General features: G+C 35.0%; 1 protein-coding gene across 12 annotated transcripts in view; it reads left to right on the top strand.

Annotated features, from left to right (window-relative positions):
- Positions 1–14,504, top strand: part of SCAF8 (SR-related CTD associated factor 8) — a 66,734-nt gene extending 52,230 nt beyond the window's left edge. For 9 of the 12 annotated variants that reach the window (XM_036316128.1, XM_036316127.1, XM_036316130.1 and 6 more), the window contains 7 exons: positions 1,423–1,536; positions 2,340–2,496; positions 4,416–4,549; positions 6,029–6,173; positions 7,672–7,740; positions 11,471–11,689; positions 12,390–14,504. In XM_036316128.1, coding sequence (XP_036172021.1) covers positions 1,423–1,536; positions 2,340–2,496; positions 4,416–4,549; positions 6,029–6,173; positions 7,672–7,740; positions 11,471–11,689; positions 12,390–13,840 — 2,289 coding nt within the window. In that variant the 3' untranslated portion in view covers positions 13,841–14,504. Of the gene's footprint in view, positions 1–1,422; positions 1,537–2,339; positions 2,497–4,415; positions 4,550–6,028; positions 6,174–7,671; positions 7,741–11,470; positions 11,690–12,389 lie in introns of those variants that run through there. The other 3 variants (XM_036316134.1, XM_036316136.1, XM_036316137.1) reach the window with 3 other exon arrangements.
- The last annotated feature ends 7,504 nt before the right edge of the window (positions 14,505–22,008 follow it).

Raw genomic sequence — 22,008 nt, 5'->3', positions numbered from 1 at the left:
TTGATTCTTTCAGTGGTTTTGCCCCGCCCAATCTTCTTTGAGTAGTTTCTTCTTCCTGAAGGGCTGCGCTAAGGATGTCCTACTGCAGCTTAGGCCTGTTCCCCGCTGGCAAGTGGCCATCCCCTGAGAGCTCCTGGGCTGCCATAGGGACATCTGACTGCCAGCTTAGGTCCAAACCCCCCCCCCCCCCTCAGGGAGCAGGCCTAAGCCAGCAGGTGGTCATGCCCCAAGGGGTCCCCGACTGCAAGAGGGCACAGGCTGGGCTGAGGCGCCCCCCCCCCCCCCCCCCCCAGTGCACAAATTTTTTTGCACCAGGCCTCCAGTAGATAATAAAATATTTTATGTGGGGGAAAAGCATAGTACTTACAACGAATAGGCACTACATTTTTTTGTGCCTATTTTACTAGTGATAAAATCCTGGATTTGAAAAATTGCTGTAAGATTTAGAAGACCTTTGAGGACCAAGAAAAGTTTGTTAGATTTAGCATTTAGTACATTATTTGAGAGCTTGAAAAACATATTTTCAATTGGTTGGTAAGGAGTTGGGTCTGTATCATAAGACTTGAAGAAGTATGTAAGGGGTTAGGTAGACTTCACTTTTGAAAGGTTTGGTATTACAACGACAGTAGCTTGAAGTGTTAGCAAGACTGAGGGAAAGCTTTTTATTTTTAACAAATAGAGTTTATGAGATATTGGGTAATAATAAAGGGATAAAATACCTTTTGAGTTCTTCAAAAGAAAGTGAAAGGCTCTGTGTGTTTTTTCTGAATTGATGCATTAAGGATAATTTTATGCTCTGGCAGTCTATTGAATAATTAAATGCTTTGTAAATAAAAGTCTCAGATCTTTACAATGAGGCTATTTTCCTGTTCATTTTAAAACCCACTTCCAGAAGTATGTGGCCAAAATTAAGTTGTGTAAATTCCAAAGCTTTAGTTTTATCACTTATTATAGTTTATAGATTGTGTATTAAGGTTAAGATACCCCAAACAATAGTTCTTCACACATCACTCACTATTATTTGGAAAAATTGAAATAATAATGTGAATAAATTGTATGCTTTCAAATATGTGGGCCATACAATATTATTTTCCTTTTATCTTGTATTGTATGCATGTTTGTATACTTTTTAAAATAGTTTTTATTGTGTATTAGATACACTTTAATTGATATGTGATTATTTAAGATTTCGCATCCATCATGGCTTAGAGTGAGACCAAGTAGGTTTTGGATTTTGTTCTTTGTTTTAAACTAAGTAATTAGTTGTACATGAATTGAAGCAGTAAACAGATAGCTGGAGGAGGAAAAGGGAAATGATTCAGTATTCATCAGTAGTTAATGTTCTTTTTCATGAAAACCATAAAATGCCAGCATGAATTGCCCTCCTTATATCCCTTCTAAAGGAAACATTTTTTTTAATAGATGATTCCTCCCAGGGGCTGTGCGTATGTCTGCATGGTTCATCGACAAGATGCGTTTCGGGCTCTTCAGAAGCTTAGTTCTGGATCATATAAAATTGGGTCCAAGGTCATTAAGGTGAGATTGGGGTATTGGATTATTAGGATATTTCTGTATTTAATTCATTTTTAAAAAATGTTTAATGGGCAAAATGCAACAGAAATTTATTATTTAAGTATTATTGAGTACAGAATTAGATATAGATAGATTAATACCCAAAACTTTAGTCAATTTATATTATTAATTTCTCCTTTTTAACCAATTTCATACAACCCAGGCCCTTATGAAGGTTTTATTTTTATTTTCCTTTAATCTTTAAACTGAGTAATTATTATGTATTTTTCCATTTTTACCTCGTATAACCAGTTTCTTCGATTTGGAGATAATTTATTCCATCAGTTTCTGTAACTGAATTAAAAACGTTAATGTAACTGCTTTCAGTGGAGTTAATGTGCCCATGCTTTGTCATTTTATGGCAGAGTGTTTCCTGTAAACTCCAGTGTCACTGGTCTCTTTTCTGGAGTACCAAGTTTTTGTTTAAATTATAATAACTATTCTAATTATCGATAATGTAGCTTGACATTTTTTATGGTGAAAAGTAGATTTGGATATTGTTCCTGGAAATGTGTTGTCTTAAAGTAAGAAGTGGAAATAAATTTCATAAAGAAAATCCCAATCTAATGCAGTTTTTATTTTACAAACAAAAACAGAACATGAAAACTTTTCATGGCTGCTGTTCTTTCAGTAGTAATGCTGTGCCTGTCCAGCTGATTTTTAAAACTAATTTTATTTGTATTTACAATGTCTACATGTTTTTTAATGTTTTTCCCTGTTTTTACATTATTGATAAGCTTTCTGTTTCCTCTCCTAATTCCTGATAGATTGCTTGGGCTTTAAACAAAGGTGTAAAAACAGAATACAAGCAATTCTGGGATGTGGACCTTGGAGTTACATACATACCATGGGAAAAAGTTAAAGTGGACGACTTGGAAGGTTTTGCAGAAGGAGGCATGATTGACCAGGAAACTGTAAATACTGGTAAGAACCCTAAAGGTAGTTTTATGTTTAAAAAGCACACTTAAATGTAAGTGTCAGAGTATAGAGAGGAGAGTATCTTAAAAGTCTACAAATGTAGCATTTTTTAGTGTCTTTAACAAAGTTTTCCTCTTCAAGACAAAGAGTTATATATTGTGTATATGGAGTTTTTTTAAAACTAAATATTTAATTCCTTGAGTTTAAATGAGAACTGGAGATTACATAAGCTTCTTTGAAAAACTGCCTAGATTATTTTGATTAGTATCCATGTTGAGAATGGTTCATATTCATGTAATTTGAGAATGATTATGTGCCCATACTTTGTCATTTTATGGCAGAGATCATTTGCTTTAACCAAATGATACTCTGACTTGCTCTTTTAAAAACCTGTCTTTTTAAAAAATATATATTTTATTGATTTTTTACAGAGAGTAGGGGAGAGGGATAGTTAGAAACATCGATGAGAAAGAAATAGTGATCAGCTGCCTCCTGCACACTTCCTACTGAGGATGTGCCCGCAAGCAAGGCACATGCCCTTGACCAGAATCAAACCTGGGACCCTTCAGTCCGCAGGCCGACGCTCTATCCACTGAGCCAAACTGGTTAGGGCAAAAACCTTGTCTTTTTATTTTAAAACATGTTTAGCAATTATAACCAGTAAGAATTCTGAAAATAATTGAAATATGCTATATATGTTATTGCTTCACATCTTTGTAGCATAATAGCTAATTTTTAGAATATTTTTGTTCTCAGGCCAACTCATATATTCAGACACTTTTTCAGTTTTCTTCTTGTCAATTTCTCCTTTTACTTGATGGATGTTCCTCCAGAACATGTATTCATTTACTAAATATTTTAGTTCCTGCTGTGTGCCAGGCATAATTTTAGGAACTGGGATTATAGCAGTAAGACAGACAGACAAAAATATTTCATGCAATGCACGTTGTAGTATAGGAGTTGATAACCTATAGTCCCTGGGCCAAATCTTGTCAGCAGCCTAGTCTGTAAATAAAATTTTACTGAAACAAAGCCCCGCTCACTTAAGTTTATCTATTTTATATGACTCTTCCCCTCCCAACTACTTTAGTATAGGAAAAGTTTGCCCACCCATGTTCTAGTGGAAAGATAGATCATGAACAAGAGAGATAAACTATATGGTATTTCTATGTTTCTAAGTTTTAAGAAGAAAAATCAAGGGGAGATAGGCAGTCTAGTTGTGGAGCTAATGCAATTTTTATCGGTTGAAGGCGCTATAACAGAGAGGATGATAGTTGAAGGGGTGAGATGTGCAGCTATCTGGGGAACGCATTCCGTATAGAGGAACAGCAAGTGCAAAACCTGTTCAGAAATCAGGAGACCAGTATGGCTTGAGAGCAAAGTAAGTGAGGAGTGTGTAGTAGGAGATGAAGTCAGAGAGATACAGAGGGGTGACCGCATGTAAAGTCTTATTAGTCATTATAATGACTTTGATCCTTACTCTGAGGGAGATGGAGAATCATTGGAGGAACCATTAGACCATTCTATTTTTGCATCGCTGTATTTTCAGAAATATTTTTTGGTATTGGGTTAGTTCTTGTTGGTTTTCCCTTGTGACAAAATATAGAATAGGTTGGTTCCTCTTATTCAGACAGCCTTTGAGATACATATGTATTATATCCCTTCTGAGTGTTTTCTTTATACCAAATATTTTAGTGTTTTTCGTTTGTATCTCGTGTCTTGCTTCTTTGGTCTCCTCCTTAGTGTCCTAATTAGATTTATCTGGGCAAAACCTAAATTGTCACCTATAGCTATGGATCCATCTTAAAGATAGATGTGCCAAGGTAGGTGAAGGACTTAGGCAAGCATGAAATAAGCATATACATAGAAATAAAATGAAAAGTTGCACTTATCTAGAGGAAATCAATTTCAAATATTTTGTTTAGAATGGGAAACTGTGAAAAGCTCAGAACCTGTTAAAGAGACGGTCCAGACAACTCAGAGCCCACCTCCTGTTGAAAAGGAAACAGTGGTCACAACCCAGGCAGAGGTTTTTCCTCCACCTGTTGCTGTGTTACAGGTTAGTGCTGGGTGTTTTTGTTGTTGAATGTGTTGTTTTACATTTCTGTTTTTACTCATGTATTTACTTTCTAAAACCTGGAGGAAATTGTCCAAAATGCAATAAATAAGAGTTTACACAAACACTTTTTTAAGAAGAATTTTTAGAAATGATCTAATTCATATATAAATACTTATTTATAAAACAGATGATTACTGATTGCCTGCTCTGTGGCATTTATTGTTTTAGGCACTTGAGATTAGGATACATTACTGAAAAAAAACAAAAACAAACCACAAATCCCTGCCCTTAATAGAGCTTTTGTTCTCCAAAAGGGAGACAGAAAATATAAAATAAGTTTATGAGATACTAGGGAAGGAAAAAGATAGTATAAGGATGATCAGCTTGGGTAGATGCGACAATCGTATATAATAACCATTTGGCTATCCAAGGAAAAGGCTCATGCTTGGTGTGTTCGAGGAACAGCAAGTAGGCTAGACTAGTATAGAAAGGACACGTCTAGAAAGACTTTGGTTTTCAATCTGGGATGTGGATCCTTTGGAGGATTTTGAAGGAAGAAGTGACTTGATCTGGCTTAAAGTTTTAAAGGATTGTGCTGGCTACTATTTTGAGAATAGACTTGTGGGCATTGATAAAAGCAAGGGAGACCGGTGTAAAGACAGTGAGAGCAATCCTAGTGAGAGATGATGGTGGCTTAGACTAGTAGACTGATAGCAGTGGAGGGAATGAGAAGTAGTCAGATGCTAGGTGTATTTTGATGTTATCACCAGTGGAACCTCATGGCACAATTAGATTTGAGTTGTGAGAAAAGAGCAGAGGGAAAGTTTTTGGTCTGAGAAATTGGAAAGATGGAGTTACTGTTATCTGAGAATGGGGAAGACTAGAAAGCATTTTTGGGGGGAGGACAATTGGAAGTTAAGTTTTGTGCATATGAAGTATCTTTTAGACAACAAAGTTAAGATGTTGAATAGACTGTTAATATAATAGGAATTTTAGAAGAGAGGTATGGCTATAATGCAGTTAAATATTTGGGGATTATTATACCTAGGATGAGTACAAGGTATTTATGCTAGGAGTAGAAAATAAACTTATGAGAAATTGGAGTAATTTTAAAGCTGTATTGACATGCTTCCTAGGTTGCATAACAGAGTTAGATACTATAAACTTACTGGGAGGTGGCAATTTAAAATTGAGCCTGATATTCACTATTCAAATAGGTGCCATTACTTTATATCACTTGAATATAAGATCGATTTCACAATCTCCACATACACTATCTGTTGAAAAATAGCGCCTTGCTTTTACCCCAAGTAGACTGACTTTTACAAAGTATTCAAAAAGGAAAGGAACAAAGCAGCTTAATATAATGGTATTTGTTACCTTCCTAAACAAGAAATAGAAATAATTTACCTTTACAAAGATGTAATCATTGCAGATGGATAAAATGATTTATGGACTTTTTATTTTCTATCCACAAAGATTCCAGTAGCACCAGCTGTGCCTACAGTTAGTTTAGTCCCACCAGCATTTCCTGTGTCAATGCCGGTTCCTCCTCCTGGATTCAGTCCAATACCTCCACCTCCTTTTCTACGAGCAAGTTTTAACCCTTCACAACCACCTCCTGGTAAGGAGTTTTTGTCTTATTAATGGAACTCTAGAATATCATTTCTTTTTCCAGGTTAAAAGGCTATAGTGCAGTGATTTTTTAAACATTAGCATGTTGGAATCACTGGGAAGGTATGTTAAAGCACAAATCGCTGGTCAGCCTCTTTGTTGGGGACCACAAGTTAAGAAGCATTGACAGAGAAGAAATGGAATCCTTTAAAATCATTGAAGTGCTCTTAAAATAATTTAATATTTATGATGAAATTGTTATATATTAGTTCTTTATAGTTATTATTCATTGGAAAGTGTGCATTAAATTATATAGATTTTTCTCCAAAAAATCTTTAGGGTTTCCATTTTGACATTAGAAATAATATCTTAAAATGCTAATTGAATTCATAATGCATTTTTGACCTAATTGATGATAAACAAAAGTTCTTGAAATCAGTGTTTCTAGGTAAAAACTATAGATTACTTAAATAACACATATTAATTAAATATAAGTAATTGCTTATATAGAATTATTTGTCTATTTTAACAAACAAGGTACTATACTTGGATATTTGTAATTTAAGCTTTTAGCTATTGAATAGAGTTTCTAAAAAATACTAACAAGGCCAAAAAATGAATTCATTGTCTGAAAATGCTTGTAATTTGTTTGTCTTATGACAAAGTTTTAAAATTACAGTTTACTACGTTAATTTGAAATTGATGCAGATTTTAATAAGAATTTTATTTTTGTATATTTTAAGTATTTGACAATTTTGTCAAAATTTTCAATATTTGTGATTAAAACTTATTTTCAGAAGATATTTTAAACTGATTATTTCAAAAACCATACCGCTCAGACTTTATAAAGTCATTGTCGAGCATTCATTTGTTAAAAATCACATCTTTTTTTTTCTTCAACTGTTTTTTAATTCAATTTAATGATAGTTCTGTATTTTAAAAATTCAAGGAAACAGATTTATAGTTTGATCATTTAGTATTGAAAATCATCAAACAGCCAATATTAAATTGGAGATTTATTTCAGTGCTCAAAACATAATATAGTAACATCCAAGATTAAGGAAAATAAATACCTTATCTAGTAGGTAAACATTATATTTATCAAAGAAATATAGTAGCACCTTTTACAGATGACATTGTTGCATATAATGTTATCAGCAGCTTGAAATGCAATGTGTAACTCCCCAGGCAGTCACCACGTTAACATATAAACGGGTCTCCTGGCTTGTAACCTTTCATTTGGTGGCATTGTAGAGAGTGTCACAGAACTTTCTCTTGCTGAGGACCTGTGCATTGCTCTAGCTCACTCTGTACTTTACTAAGGATCGGATAAGGTAGTGTATATAAAAGTAATTTTTAAAATGGAAAGTACATTCACAAATATGAGATTGTAGTAATAAAAGGCTTTTTTAAGGATGTAGAATTTGATTTATAGCTGTTGAAATCTTTGCTTTAAAAGAAGTAACTTTTCTTATGCTTTTTATTTTGGGTCTTTTTTTCCCATGTAGGTTTTATGCCACCTCCAGTTCCACCACCTGTTGTACCACCGCCTACTATTCCACCAGTAGTACCAACATGTGAGTTTTCTGTTTTAGGATTTTCTTAATTCATGGAGTGTTAATGTGTTGTTTCTCATTCTTTTGAAGTATTGTTCTTTTTTTATTATGAAAGTTTTTAGAAACACATTTTGTTGTTGTTAAATGATTTCTAAAAAATTTAACAATATCATGTTAATATCATATGTCAGTCCATGTTCAGATTGGCTTTCTTGTCTCAAAATGTCTTTTTATAATTGGTTTGTTTTAGTCAAAATTCAAAGAAGGGTCTCTACATCTTATTTTCGTGTGTGTATGTATTAAATATCTTAATCTAGAGTAATACTGCCCAAACCTCCCTTTCTTTTTCAATTCTTTTTTTAAAAAATATGTTTTTATTGATTTTAGAGAGAGGAAGGGAGAGGGATAGAGAGATAGAAACATCCATGTGAGAGAGAAACATCAATTGGCTGTCTCCTGCATACCCTTACTGGGGGTTGAGCCCAAAACCTGGGTTTGTGCCCTGACCGGGAATCAAACTGGTGATCTCTTGGTCATGGGTTGATGTTCAACCACTGAGCCATACCAGCTGGGCTCTTTTTAAATTCTTAATACATTTGATTGATTAAAGAAATAGTTATCTTCTCTATGCAAGATTCCAAATGATGTATTTGGTTTTTTTTTGTTTATGGTATTGAATTTGTCCCTCTATCTCCTTGAATTTCCTATGAATAGGAAGTTTTTAGCACCAAAGGCTTGCTTCTTTTTTGGTGAGAATCCTTAAAGGTGTGGTGCATCACCTCAGGAGCCATGCAGTGCCTTCTTTTCCCACTTTAAATGATGTTGAGATGCATCAGAGCATTCAGGTATTGGAGCCTGGTGATTAAAAACGTTTCCCTCAAATTTGTATCCTATGGTTTCCATCCATTGATCACTATTACTTAAATCTAATTTTCATTCATTTCAAAGTGGTGATCTTTCGAATTTTATAATTCTTTGCATATTGCTTAACTAGAATTTTTCTATAAAGAAAAACTTCCTCTTATCATCTAAGTGTATCTAGTTACCTTGACATACAGTTAGTTGTACATGTAGATGCTAACTTATTTCCTGTAAATGCCTTTTTTTCAGAGTAATGAGTTAGTTCTGTATTAATTCCAGTGCTGTCCAATGGTTGAAGCTGGAGAGGATTTCTCTTATTTCTCCTCCTCTTTCTCTCCCTTCCCCTCCCACTACTTTCTCCTCATTTTCTTAAGTGTTTATGGATATGGATGTTTGCTTCCAAGCAGTTGCATTCACTTTTCTCTTTGCATTTTAGTTCCATTTTCTTTAAAAATATATATATATTTTTATTGATTTTAGAGTGGAAGGGGGTGGGGGAAAGAAAGTGCTTGAAACACCAACGATGAGAATCACTGATTGGCTGCCTCCTGCACACCCCTATCAGGGATCAAGCCTGCAATCTGGGCATTTGCCCTGACTAGGAATCGAACCATGACCTCTTGGTTCATAGGTTGATGCTCAACCACTGAATCCCCCTTGGGCAGACTGCTCCATTTCTGACAATGAAAGACCTTTGATATTGCCTCTGTATCTTCTGAGATGATTACATCAGTTTCTGAGAGCTTCTTAGTTTCCACCAATGATGGCCTGGTGGACTTTATTGTAAAGAGAGTGTATATGGTAGAGAGCTCCCCTTTTGATAATATCTATTTCTCTTATATTTTTAAACTCTTAACTCTCTTTTAGTGTTTACCAGCCGTGGGCAAACTACAGCCCACGGGCCGAATCCGGCCCATTTGAAATGAATAAAACTAAAAAAAAAAAAAAAAGACCGTACCCTTTTATGTAATGATGTTTACTTTGAATTTATATTAGTTCACACAAACACTCCATCCATGCTTTTGTTCCCAGTTTAAGAACCCATTGTGGCCCTCGGGTCAAAAAGTTTGCCCACCCCTGGTTTAGATCGTATTAGGATTCTTCTTTTTTTGTTTTGTTGGTTGGTCAAGTAGGAAGAATTGTTTAGTCTTCCTGATAAGTTTTTTAAAAGTACTGTAAATATTTTTATTGGTTGTTTTTTTTTGTTTGTTTGTTTGTTTTTTGTGTTTGTTTTTTTTAAGAGAAGAAGGAAGAGGGATAGAGAAACTGGGATTCAAGCCTGAAATCCAGGCATGTGCCTTGACTGGGAATCGAACTTTTGACCTCTTTGTTCATGGGTTGATGATCAACCACTGAGCTACACTTGCCAGGCTGGGAAAAAAATTTTTTTAATTTATCTTTATTGTTGAAAGTATTACAGATGTCCCGCCTTTTCTCCCATTGACCCATTCCACCCTGCTCCCACTCAGAAGCCATATCTGAATTCACTATTCATAGAGACTCATCCTAGAGCCTACCTTTTAATTATTTCTTCTTAATTTCTTCATTTTGAAAAGTCCGGCATAAAAATAATGGAGAAAAGGAAATACCATTGTGTTTCAGATACTCTCCTATTTACTCAGTTGATCTCATTTAATTATTAAAATTTGCATTTGTGAGCCCAGGTGGTTTTATAGCTTTCTTATGTGCTAACAGTTTGTCCAGATCATTTAGAGCTAAATACGAGGATAACACAGTTCCTAAAATCCCCAAGTAAATGATTTAATAGTATTGTGATAAAAATTGGGCTGAAAATTCTAATTGCTTGATTGTGGTTTTATAGTCCTTTAATTTGTTTTTTAACATATAAATAATATAAACACTTAGGGGGTTTCTACACATCCTTTTAAATGGAATGTTTATACCTTTTTAATTTGCAGTCCACTTTATCTCCTCCCATCTGATGAGCTCCTAACCTCATTTTACAAAAAGTTGTGAATATAAGAACCCCAGCCCATTCTAATTTCAGGGGGATTAGGTGGATATTCATTCTTACACATATTTGCCAGTCTGCACTAATCATTTCTATATATTCAGAGATACATGTGCTAGCTTCCTTGGAAAATTATGAATTTTTTTTGTATTGCTGAGATTTTCTTAAGTTACTGGTCCTTATTTTACTAAACATTTTTGTGCAAATATTTCTAAAAAAATTTTTAATTAAAAAATAACATTTTTATCTTTATGGTGACTCATTTGTCATTTTAAGCATCAGTTATTACACAGTGTGCTAGGTCAGTGGTCGGCAAACTCATTGGTCAGCAGAGCCAAATATCAACAATACAACGTTTGAAATTTCTTTTGAGAGCCAAATTTTTTACACTTAAACTATATAGGTAGGTACATTGTTATTAACTTAATTAGGGTACTCCTAAGGCTTAGAAAGAGCCACACTCAAGGGGCCAAAGAGCCGCATGTGGCTCGCGAGCTGCAGTTTGCCGACCACTGTACTAGGTAATACAGGGGTGCTATGAAAGAATGTAGTTTTTATTATAAATGAAATAGAGGGACCAGAAGAAAATTCCTATAGGAAGGTCCTCAAGTAACTTCGTTTCACTCAATGTTGTTTGGTTACAATGTTTATGAGATCCTTAGGAACTTAACACTTGTTTATATCAACTAGCCTATGGTTAGTTACACCATCTTAAAGTCACAGAACCTACCGACAACCTTAAGTGAGGACCTACTGTATGTTGTTAATTGAGCAACCATACCAAACAATTGGGGAGAGAGGATAGGGAGTCATTTAAAAGTTTGGCAAGGCCATTGTTATTCATGGTTAATATTTTAACTTAGCACATGAATGATGAGATAATTAAGTCTGAAATACAGTCTCTCGCTCTTTAAACAGCTTTGGTGCAGCCGCCATTATCCATGACTCCAGAAACTGTGAAAGAGGTTGGATTTGGTAGCCTTGTTTTACCAGGTGGTTCTGTTGCCAGCAGTCTTGCTCCTTCCACTCTGCCAGCTGGAACTGTTTTTAATCCTCCCCCTAAACAAGCAGAGCCTGAAGAAAAAGTACCTCATCTTATAGATCACCAGATCTCTTCTGGTGAAAACACCAGATCAGGTAAAAACTAAAATGAAAATCCCCAGAAACACATAATTAAATCCTAAGTACTGCTTCTATATAGTGGTGTTTAATTCCGAGGTGCCATGCATTTGTAACAAGTTTAATGCACAAATATTGAAATGCAGTTTTTAAAAAGATCACTGTCCTTTAAAATTTATATTAAAAACAAATTTGTTATTCTGTTCAGGATAGTGTAGATTTTGACACCTTTCCATTGAGACCTCATTCCCTCTACTTATTTTTTTCTTTTGCTTAATGCGACTGATTTAATGTATCATCAAAATAAGATTGCACAAAATATGAATACCTACAAAACGATAAAAATGAACACATACTAAGTATAAATAACTTACTTATGACAGGTATTATTTAGCCAGGTCTACAAATAAATATGGTGTTTGAAAGCAGCAAGTCCTTTTTTTTTTTTTGGCACCACGGTTAGTATATATATTAAGAATTGTGGTTAAAGGTGGCAAATCAGTATAAAACCTGGCATTTTTGTTAACTTAAAGATCATGTTTAATATTTAAATTTTACTATAACTGGTATTAATTTTAGCTATAATTCTTACTTAGTATTTAGTTACTTTGAATTTAGCTGATTAACTCTAAGCTAACTGCTAGAAATTATAGCATTAGTTTTCTTTTTATACCAGAATAATGTTTGTTTTTTGTTTTTTCTCCCCTTTCCATTTTAGTGATTCCAAATGATATTCCAAGTGGCTCTGCAATTTTAGGAGGACAGCCGCCAAATGTGACTAACAATTCTGGAATTCTTGGAGTTCAGAGACCAAATGCACCAAGTAATTCTGAAATGCTTGGAGTCCGGCCATCTAACGTCTCCAGTGGTTCTGGGATTATTGGAGCCCAGCCACCAAATATTCTAAATAACTCTGGAATTTTGGGAATACAACCATCCGGTGTTTCGAGTAATTCTGGACTTATGGGAGTACTACCCCCCAGTCTCCCTAACAATTCTGGACTTATAGGAGTACAGCCACCCAATGTTCTAAATACATCTGGACCTTTGGGAACACAGCCACCCGGTGGGCCTCAAAATTTACCCCCTTTACATCTCTCTAATCAAAGGATGCCGGTAATGCCAATGTTAGACCTTCGTCCAGGACTAATGCCGCAGGCACCTGGACCAAGATTTCCTTTGCTACAGCCTGGAATTCCACCCCAGCGAGGACTCCCTCCCCCATCGATGCTTGATTCAGCTCTTCATCCACCTCCCCGTGGTCCTTTTCCTCCAGGAGATATTTTTAGTCAGCCAGAAAGACCTTTTCTAATTCCTGGAAGGCAAAGTATAGACAATATTGCTAATCCAGAAAAAAGGATACCGCTTGGAAATGATAACATTCAGCAGGAAGGCGATAGAGATTACAGGTTTCCTCCTATAGAAACCAGGGAAAGCATGAGTAGACCTCCCCCAGTGGATGTTAGGGATGTGATTGGGCGGCCTGTAGATCCCAGAGATGGTCCTGGAAGGCCTCCATTAGATGGCAGGGATCATTTTGTAAGACCTCCTGTAGATATTAGAGAGAATCTTGTGAGGCCGGGCATGGATCATCTTGGTCGAAGAGAGCACTTTGGCTTTACTCCAGAGAAGCCATGGGGGCATAGAGATTTTGATGAGAGAGAGCATCGGGTTCTACCTGTCTTTGCTGGTCCAAAAGGCTTACATGAAGAAAGAGGGAGATTTCGGTCTGGAAGCTATCGATTTGATCCCAGAAGTGGTCCTTGGAACAGAGGATTTCAAGAAGTTCACAGAGATTTTGATGACCGCAGAAGACACTGGGAGAGGCAGAGGGATAGGGATGACAGAGATTTTGATTTCTGCAGAGAAATGAATGGAAATCGTCTTGGACGAGATAGAATTCAAAACACCTGGGTCCCCCCTCCCCATGCTCGGGTGTTTGATTTCTTTGAAGGGGCCACTTCTCAACGAAAAGGTGATAACGTGCCTCAGGTTAATGGTGAAAATGCTGAGAGACATGCTCAACCACCACCTTTACCAGTACAGAATGAACCTGAACTTTATGAAAAACTGACATCTTCAAATGAAATAAACAAGGAGAAGAGTGACACAGTTGCTGATGTAGAAAGTGAACCAGTGGTAGAAAACACAGAAACTGAGGGGACATAATCATCACTCAGTAGGTAAAAAGATACCTTTTGTAAAGTTGTCATCTCTCTGTAATAGATTAATGGCTGACTGGACCATAGTTGTTCACTTTTGTCTGCCAGAATTAAGTTAATCTGATGTTCATGTTCACTTTTCTCTTAAAATAATTGTACAACTGACTTGTATAGACATTGTTCTTAATATGAACATGATAGGTAAACATTTTTTATTTTTCTGACAAAATATAAATGTTGCCCCCAGATTCTTTTAACTTCAAGGAAATGAATAACAGCTTGTCAGAGACTTCCTATGGAAGAAAGGATTTTTTAGATACTACTATTAGGTTGGATATGGTAATAGGTATATTTCAGAATAGCAAGCCGTGGTATATCTTACCCATATCTTTAGGCTGCTGCAGAATTTTAAGGTAATAGACAAAGCTGTGATATTTTCTGCAAAGACTGGCTCTAGGTATTTGAGGAGCACAATACAGAGATTTTAAAAAGTGATTTTGTAAAATCTACATACACTATGGTCTCTGTTTCTCCAAAGTAAGTGTTTGTGATTTGTTCCTCATACTGCAGTGAGTAAAAAGAAAACAACAACATAAATATTAAAGTACGTTTCAATGTTGGGTGAATTTTGTTTTTAGATGCCAATAAAACTTATTTGTTTGATAACAGTGTTCTAGGAATTGTATTTTTTTAACCTACAAATTCTTAAAACCCTGAATCGTTAGCTGCATGTGCTTAGTTGCAAAAGGTTTCTCTTACTCCTTATAACAATGAAGAACTTTGGTGGAAAAGCATGTACTTTAATATAAAAATCATGCAGTCTCATTAGTTTGTATATAAAATCTATGTATATTTATTGTGTGAGTCATAGGTTATTTTGGTTCTCTGTATGTCTATATTCATGCACATACAGAGAAATATAGATGTTGATAGTTTAGATAATAAAATACTTTTTAAAAACTGAATAGAATTAGGTAAATTTGACATTGCTCATAGTTACAGCTCTTAGCCTTTAAGAAGGGGAAAATAAGTACTATAAAGAAATACATTGGCCGTTTGCTAATTTAAAAAATAAGTAATTAATCATGAAGCCAGATTTAGCATGGGCCCACATTTCATATAAATGCTTGCTTGCATTGTGTTGTTTCACATTATATTTACTATTCTGCATAGATAGTGCTAGTACTAAAGTACTTGCTGGCCACTTGCCTGACGTGAGTATCTTAATGGCACAAAATGTAGAGTGTTGTTGATGGATTTAAAAACATTACTTTGTATACCAGGAACAAAGTGTCTATCGTGTGTTCTGCAGGCTCTGGGTAACACTGTTCAGATTAATCTCCAAGGTAACTGAGTAGCAGACAAATTTGGTCTTGGTTTCTGTTATTTATTTTTGTTTTCGTTTTCATTCATTTATTGTTTGTGTCTCCTTTGGGTTTTACGTATGTATACACATATGTATAAAACCATTGGTGTTTTTTCATTTCTAATGATAGCTTTCATTTGGTCCTAGTTTCCTGTGCATTCCCAACAATTCATCATTTGCTCTATTTATGTAGAAGTCTTAAGTTAGGTTTGTCAAAAATAACCCCAGCCCCATGATAAGATCATACCAGCTATTTAAAATTGGATGTTTTTGCTAACTGTGTTTGATGACCTAGAGAGCTATAGGTCTTTACGGTTCCTGGCCAAAAAGAAAGTCTTTTCTTCTTACAGATTCTGAAATAGAAATAGTACATTCTTTATTTTGTTATTTGGAAAAGTGGTTGAGAGGGGGAATTTGGTGTTTATTTTTAAGGTAACTCAGTTCAATTCAATCATTTGAATTGGTTTCCAACAGGGAAAACTGTGACAGAGGCACAAAATTTTAATGTTTGGGAAAGATTTGCCTTGTCCTCAAGGAAATTACATTGACTGGAGTGTCTCTCAGACTCCTTTAGTTGCATTTACCATTATTAATATTAAATGACGTGCACTTAGAATAGGTAATAGGAAAGAATGTGAAACTTTTCACTGGCTTCTAATCCCAGACTTTTCAAATTGCTGTTGGGCCTTCATGTGCAAACTTAAAAACAAGACATGTGCAGGTATTACACTGGCTGGAAGATTGTGGTGGTGCAATCGATAAATCGTCATTTATCAATACAGAATCTAGAAACCTATCTTGAAATGTGTGACGCTCTTAACGTAGCTGAAAAAAATTTGTGTACTTATTCTCACAGTGATCTTGTTTTGTTGAATATTTAAGTGAAAGGATACTAATCATTTTCATACTGAATTTTCAAAATTGATATTTATGTTCAAATTTTTTAAAAATGATGCACAGAAGAGTTAATTGTCTTTGATAAGTTTGACATAGGACCTATCACACTTTTGATGCTTTTGGTCACAGTGCTGTCACTAAAATGCTGGCAACTAGAAATTTACAAGGAGTAACCTAACCACTTTACTTTAATAAAATGATTAAAGTGCTACAGGCAATATCGGCATTATACACCATAATGTTGATTTGTGATTGTTAGAGAGAGTATGATATGACTTTCTGCAGTATCAGTAGCCTGCAGTATTAATAGACATTAATATTTAAATAGTTTTTATGTCTTTAAACAGTTCATTAAACATTGGCTCTGTCCTTAGCATAAATGTATATACTGTACTTTGATCTTTTGTATGGTAGGTAGAAACTTATTTTACAGCAAAGTAGTCTTTATCTGCAGCATATTATAGGTGGAATGCACCTTTATTCTAATTTTTATGTCTACACATAGGGCAGACAAATACTTAGAAAACAGGAAGATTGCATAGTATAAAATTACTTGCTTAAACCTCTGGAAATTATATAATAATTCATTGGTAAAATTTGTTACTTATTTAAGTTATTATATTCTTACTAGAGTCATTTCTTTTGTCCTGATAATTTAGTTGCTTCATTAAATTTATTGGCCATTTTTCACTCGTATCAAAGATTATAGTTTATGGAGCTCTACATTTAGGGTTGTTTGGAGTGTGGGGCAATTGTGTTACATTTAAAAACAAAAAGTTGCTCTTTTAATTGGAAAAAGGATTTTTTATAAACAGTTCATCAGGTCTAAGGTGCCATTTTTCATTGATTGTAAGAAACACCATTCGGAATAAAATAAATGCTTCCAATATAACATGTCACTGATTATAAGACCCAATTCACAAATGTTAAAATATAAAAAGTATCTTAGAATCAAAGAAATGCGGTACTCATTATTGAACTTTATGCATGTATTTTAGATGGGCACAACCTTTAATGAAAAAGAAAATTTTAATATTCAATTAAATTTATTATACCTTATGTGCCTTCTTCATTATTACTTTATTGGGTGCTATATTAATAACATGTTTTAAGGGCTTTTAACTCTTTCAAAGAAAAAAAACTAACATTTTTCTTTTTAAATATTTTGCATAATATAGAAGAGGAGAGCAGTATCTTTATATTCTTAAGATAAGCAAAATAAAAATGACATGAGTAATCATAAATACTGTAGTGTGGCAGAGAATTATAAATGTTTTAATTTATTCTGTGGTTTTATATAACATCTTTTAAACTATAACTTAAGTTGATAGTTATATTTTTTACTTTTGAAGAAAAAAATCAGGTTACTATAGTTTATAATAGGAAATTTAAAAGCAGGGTGCTTTGATCCAACAAAACTTTCTGGAATTAGAATTTAAAATTAATGGCCCAGATTGTTTTCTTTTGGGGGGCATACTTTAAATAGTGGCATGCATATTGGAAGCAGTTTGAAATACACTACTTCTGTGGTTTTCAGGCAAGAAATGAATAATAGAATCACTGGTGGAGCTCTGAAAGTTTGGGGGTTTGGGGGGTCACCACAAACATACTAGTGCAGAATCTCCTGGGGCAATACATATTTACACACACACGCATAATAAACCCCCACGTACCCCCACTTTCACTACATTAAAATACATAAATATTTAATGTACCAAATACTTGAGATTCTTAAAATATTTTGAAAAGTAAAATACTTGAGTGATACACAATTATCTTTAGTATTTCAAGAAAGTAGGTACTTAATTGTGGCAGCTGGTGTTGGAGGATGAATAAAAAAACTAGAGAAGTCCGTTATCACAGATGTTTTAAACTCAAGCATTAATTTAAAAATGAACTATAGCAGATAAGGATGGGAGGAAGCATATGAGAGAGTTTTTGTAGGAAGTAATTTTGACTGAAGTGAAACTTTGTTTAGGATACCTCAAATAAAAATTTACTTGATATCATGTAATAAAATGCTTTGGTTATGTAGAAAGCCCATTTGAGACAAAACTGTAAGCATTAACTTTATCAGAGACTAGAAGTAGTGTTATTAGTGAGATTACTAAGATGTGGATTGCATATCAAAAAGTAATGCAAGTCAGTATTGTATTTTGGCATGTACTTTGCCCAGACATTTTCTTCTCTACTTAATTCTCTACTCTTTCATGCGATTCTTTTCATCCTATATATACACTTGCAGTTACACTGCCTTGTTCTAATCAAGGTATAGAACAAATACTCTAAGTAATTTATAAAATACATATAGTATATCATGGGGTGTGATTGCGCTAATGGGCTAACTTTATATTGTATGAGAAATGTCGGATAGTTGGATGACCTGTAATGAAGGAAGCTGAGAGAGTGCTTATGCCCTGAGCTCAATACATGGTAGAGAGTGAACTTGGAACTCTGAGCCCTGAGAATTCGATGAGTTTAGTGAGCATATTACACTTGTGGAGCAATGGCAGATACGGAGAAGTTGGCTGACCTGTGTTGAAAACCATCTCCTGCCCATGCCCTTATCAACTCGCCCTGCCTTGGGCCGCTGTCACTGTTTTGTCTTTTTTCCTTCCCTTCTCAGCATCTTCAAATCCTTCTCATCGTAGCCTCCTTTTGACCCACTGTTCCAGGCAAGAACTATCCAATGGATTTGTCTGTTGAAAGCAGCTTGCCTGCCCCTTGGCTTGATGATTTCTAAGTTCATTTCCAGCATTTAAATTCCTTGCGTCTATGAAATCAGGTTTCTCTTCTGTAAAAGACCAGGTGAAGAAGCAGGAGGAACAAAGGGAAAGACTAACAAGATTGAGGTGCTTGTTATAAGGGCCCAGGTTTTGCTGCCTTTGGGTTTTCAAAACTGGCTTTTTAACATTTGCCAGATGTATGTCTTTGAGCAAAATTACTGCGCCTCTAAGTGCATTCCTTAATAGCTAATCTGTAGGGTATGCTTTTTTATTGATATTAGTTAATATTTAATGGACATGTATTAATTATGTGACAGGAACTAGAATAATTTTATTACCTGCATAATATAATCCTCACAGCAATCCTGTGAGGTAGTTAGAAAGAAGTCACAAGTGACTTCCCAAGGTCTTATAACTTGTAAATATTTGAGCAAAGAATGAAACACAGGTCTATTAAATTAAAGATTAGTCTGCACCACCTAATAAAGTGTCAGACACACATCACAGAGGCTCACCAGAGGTTCTTCTTCACTTTAGGACAGGCAAATTGAGGCAGAAAACCATAAAGAGGGAGGAACAGCCCCACCAGGCTTGTCCTTCTAGGGTAGGGCTGCAGTTAAACACTGAACTTGCTGTTCTCATAGTTACAAGTATACGTACATGGGGCTGTCTTCTTTTGCTGTAAGCAATCACTGCAGCTTCATTTTCTTAGATTTTATGTTCAGGATTTGTTTTTTCTTACGGTTATACCATGGCATAATGTTAACTTTCTTAATAATTTGCTGTTTAAAAAAAAATTTTTTTTTTTTTGAGAGAGAAACATCAGTTTGTTGTTCCACTTACTTATGCATTCATTGGTTGCTTCTTGTATGTGCCCTGACCAGGAATCCAAACTGCAGCGTTGGTGTGCTGGGATGACACTCCAACCAACTGAGCTACTTGGCCAGGGTATTACTTGCTATTTTGGAAGCAGGTTTCTGATGCATTGGTATTCAATAAGATTTCTTTTGAAAACACCTTTTCCCACAAGTTAAATAAGATTTTAAAACCTCTTGTCCTTAAAACGATTTGATACATCAAAGCAAAGCCAGTGATTGCTAGCCAGTTTACATTTTAGATGTAGCTTTGGCATCTCCTTTCCGAAATTTGGCATTTATATACTATATGTGTAGCCAAAACCTTTTTTCTTGTGTATAAAACGACTATATTAAGAATATTCCATGACTTGAATTAAATGAGATGTAAAGCTATACATAGTAAACATTCAGTGTTAGTCTTCATTCACCACTTGATGAATTCAGAGAGTTTAGAGACTAGCCTTTGTCTGTGGTGTCAGTAGTTCATTTGCAGTTATTTTACTTTATTAGAATATATAACCCGATTCTAGGTTTTCTTTCTTTCCAAGTCTTCTATTAAATCCACTGAACTTAGATTTATGTAAAGTTTAGTCTACAGCATGTCATGGTGTTGGCCTTGGATCACCTTTTTCAGAGTCTTTGGGCAGATGACTCTTAGGCCATTACTGCCTAATGCACACATCAAGGGAACATGCTTATCATACTTGTTATATTTCTCTTTCTACTAATCTTACCAAAAGTAGTTATTATTTTGCTTATATTGTGATTATTACATGAAATAAAATGTTCTTGCGTTTGAACGATCTTTTTTAATGACATGACTCTTGTGTTTATTACTGAGCTCGGGTCAGTCTACACATCAGTAAGACTATAGCAAAATCACAAGACTTGTGTTAATGAGTAACAACCTTTGCAAGTGTAACAGGATAACGCTTGTTTGAAGGATTGATCTTTCCTTCTTTGGTGATGGCTCTTACTTTGAGCCTTGTAGTTAAGAGAAGATAGCACTTCACATCTCAGAAGTTTTTGCAGATCTTCACATCTTGTATCACTGTGGTCATACACAGGATAAGGATTTAAAGATTTCTAAATAGTAAAACCACTAGGACTTCATTTAGGACTATTTTTTAAAATGAAATTTATTTAATATTTTAATTACAGCCCTCTGTGTTCATCATATTACTTTCTGAAATGTTAGTCAAATAGTTTGTGACCACGGGTTAAAATATATCTCATTACTGGAAAAGAGGAGAGGGTGTGGGGTGGAGAGACCTAATACTTTCAACCTCTGTGTCGCAGACTACACAATTTATCTTCAGAAATACACTGTTAGCTAGGATTTGTTATTTCTTCTTTACAAATAGAGAAGCAAACTCAAAGAAGCCCATGGTCACGTAGCTTTTGATCTGTGTGGGTGTTTGAACCCAGGTGTTGCTGACTTCAGAGCTGTGCTATACTTAAAAGATGCTCCTTTGGAACGTAGCTTTTACTAGATGGCTGGGACGGTTAGTTTCCGAGGGCTACTGTAACGACGTACCAAAAACTGGGTTGCTTAAAACAACAGAAACTCATTTTCTCCAAGTTCCAGAGGCTAGAAGCCTGAAACCAAGGTGTTGGTAGGCCCAGGCTTTCTCTGAAGTCTCCAGAGAATTCTTCCTTACCTCTTCAGACTTCAAGCAGTTCTCCGCAGTCCGTGGTGTCCTAGAGGGACCACTGCAGTTTCTGCCCTGTCATCACAAGACCATCCATCGTGTGTGTTCACATCCCCTTCCCTCTGTGTCTAAATGTTCCTCTTATAAGGACACCAGTTATATTTGATTAGTGGTTCACCATACTTCAGTATGACTTCATCTTAACTAATTACATCTGCAATGACCATATTTCTAAATAAGGTCACATTCTGAGGTACTGGGAGTTAGGACTTCAACATATTTTTGGAGGACACAATTCCTAACAGCCTGTGTCCTTAAGTTCTAGAACTATTTAAAATCTAAGTAAATAGACATTTTACATTTGAAAACACACAGTGGGGAAGGTGATACATTTTAGAGTGACAAAACATGTTTATAGAATTCCATTTTCAAATTACTATGGATATTATCACAATCAAATTTAAAATATTGCAAACTGTTACATACAAATAGCACTGCCTAACTTTTTAGATAATTTAGTAATGCCCATACTCTTGTCTTGTTAATTTTTCAAAGGAAACCAAATAATTTTAGTATTCTATAGCAAAGAATCAATTTACTGTGAATTATCCTTGCATTAAAAAAATGTTTACTTTTTAAAAGTGGAGGTTTTTTTTTTTTAGACCTCAGTACATACA

Source organism: Myotis myotis, unplaced genomic scaffold, assembly GCF_014108235.1.
Source record: "Myotis myotis isolate mMyoMyo1 unplaced genomic scaffold, mMyoMyo1.p scaffold_m19_p_7, whole genome shotgun sequence".
NCBI classification, from domain to species: domain Eukaryota; kingdom Metazoa; phylum Chordata; class Mammalia; order Chiroptera; family Vespertilionidae; genus Myotis; species Myotis myotis.
The sequence above is the reverse complement of the archived record's forward strand: the minus strand, read 5'-3'. Positions and strand labels throughout refer to the sequence as shown.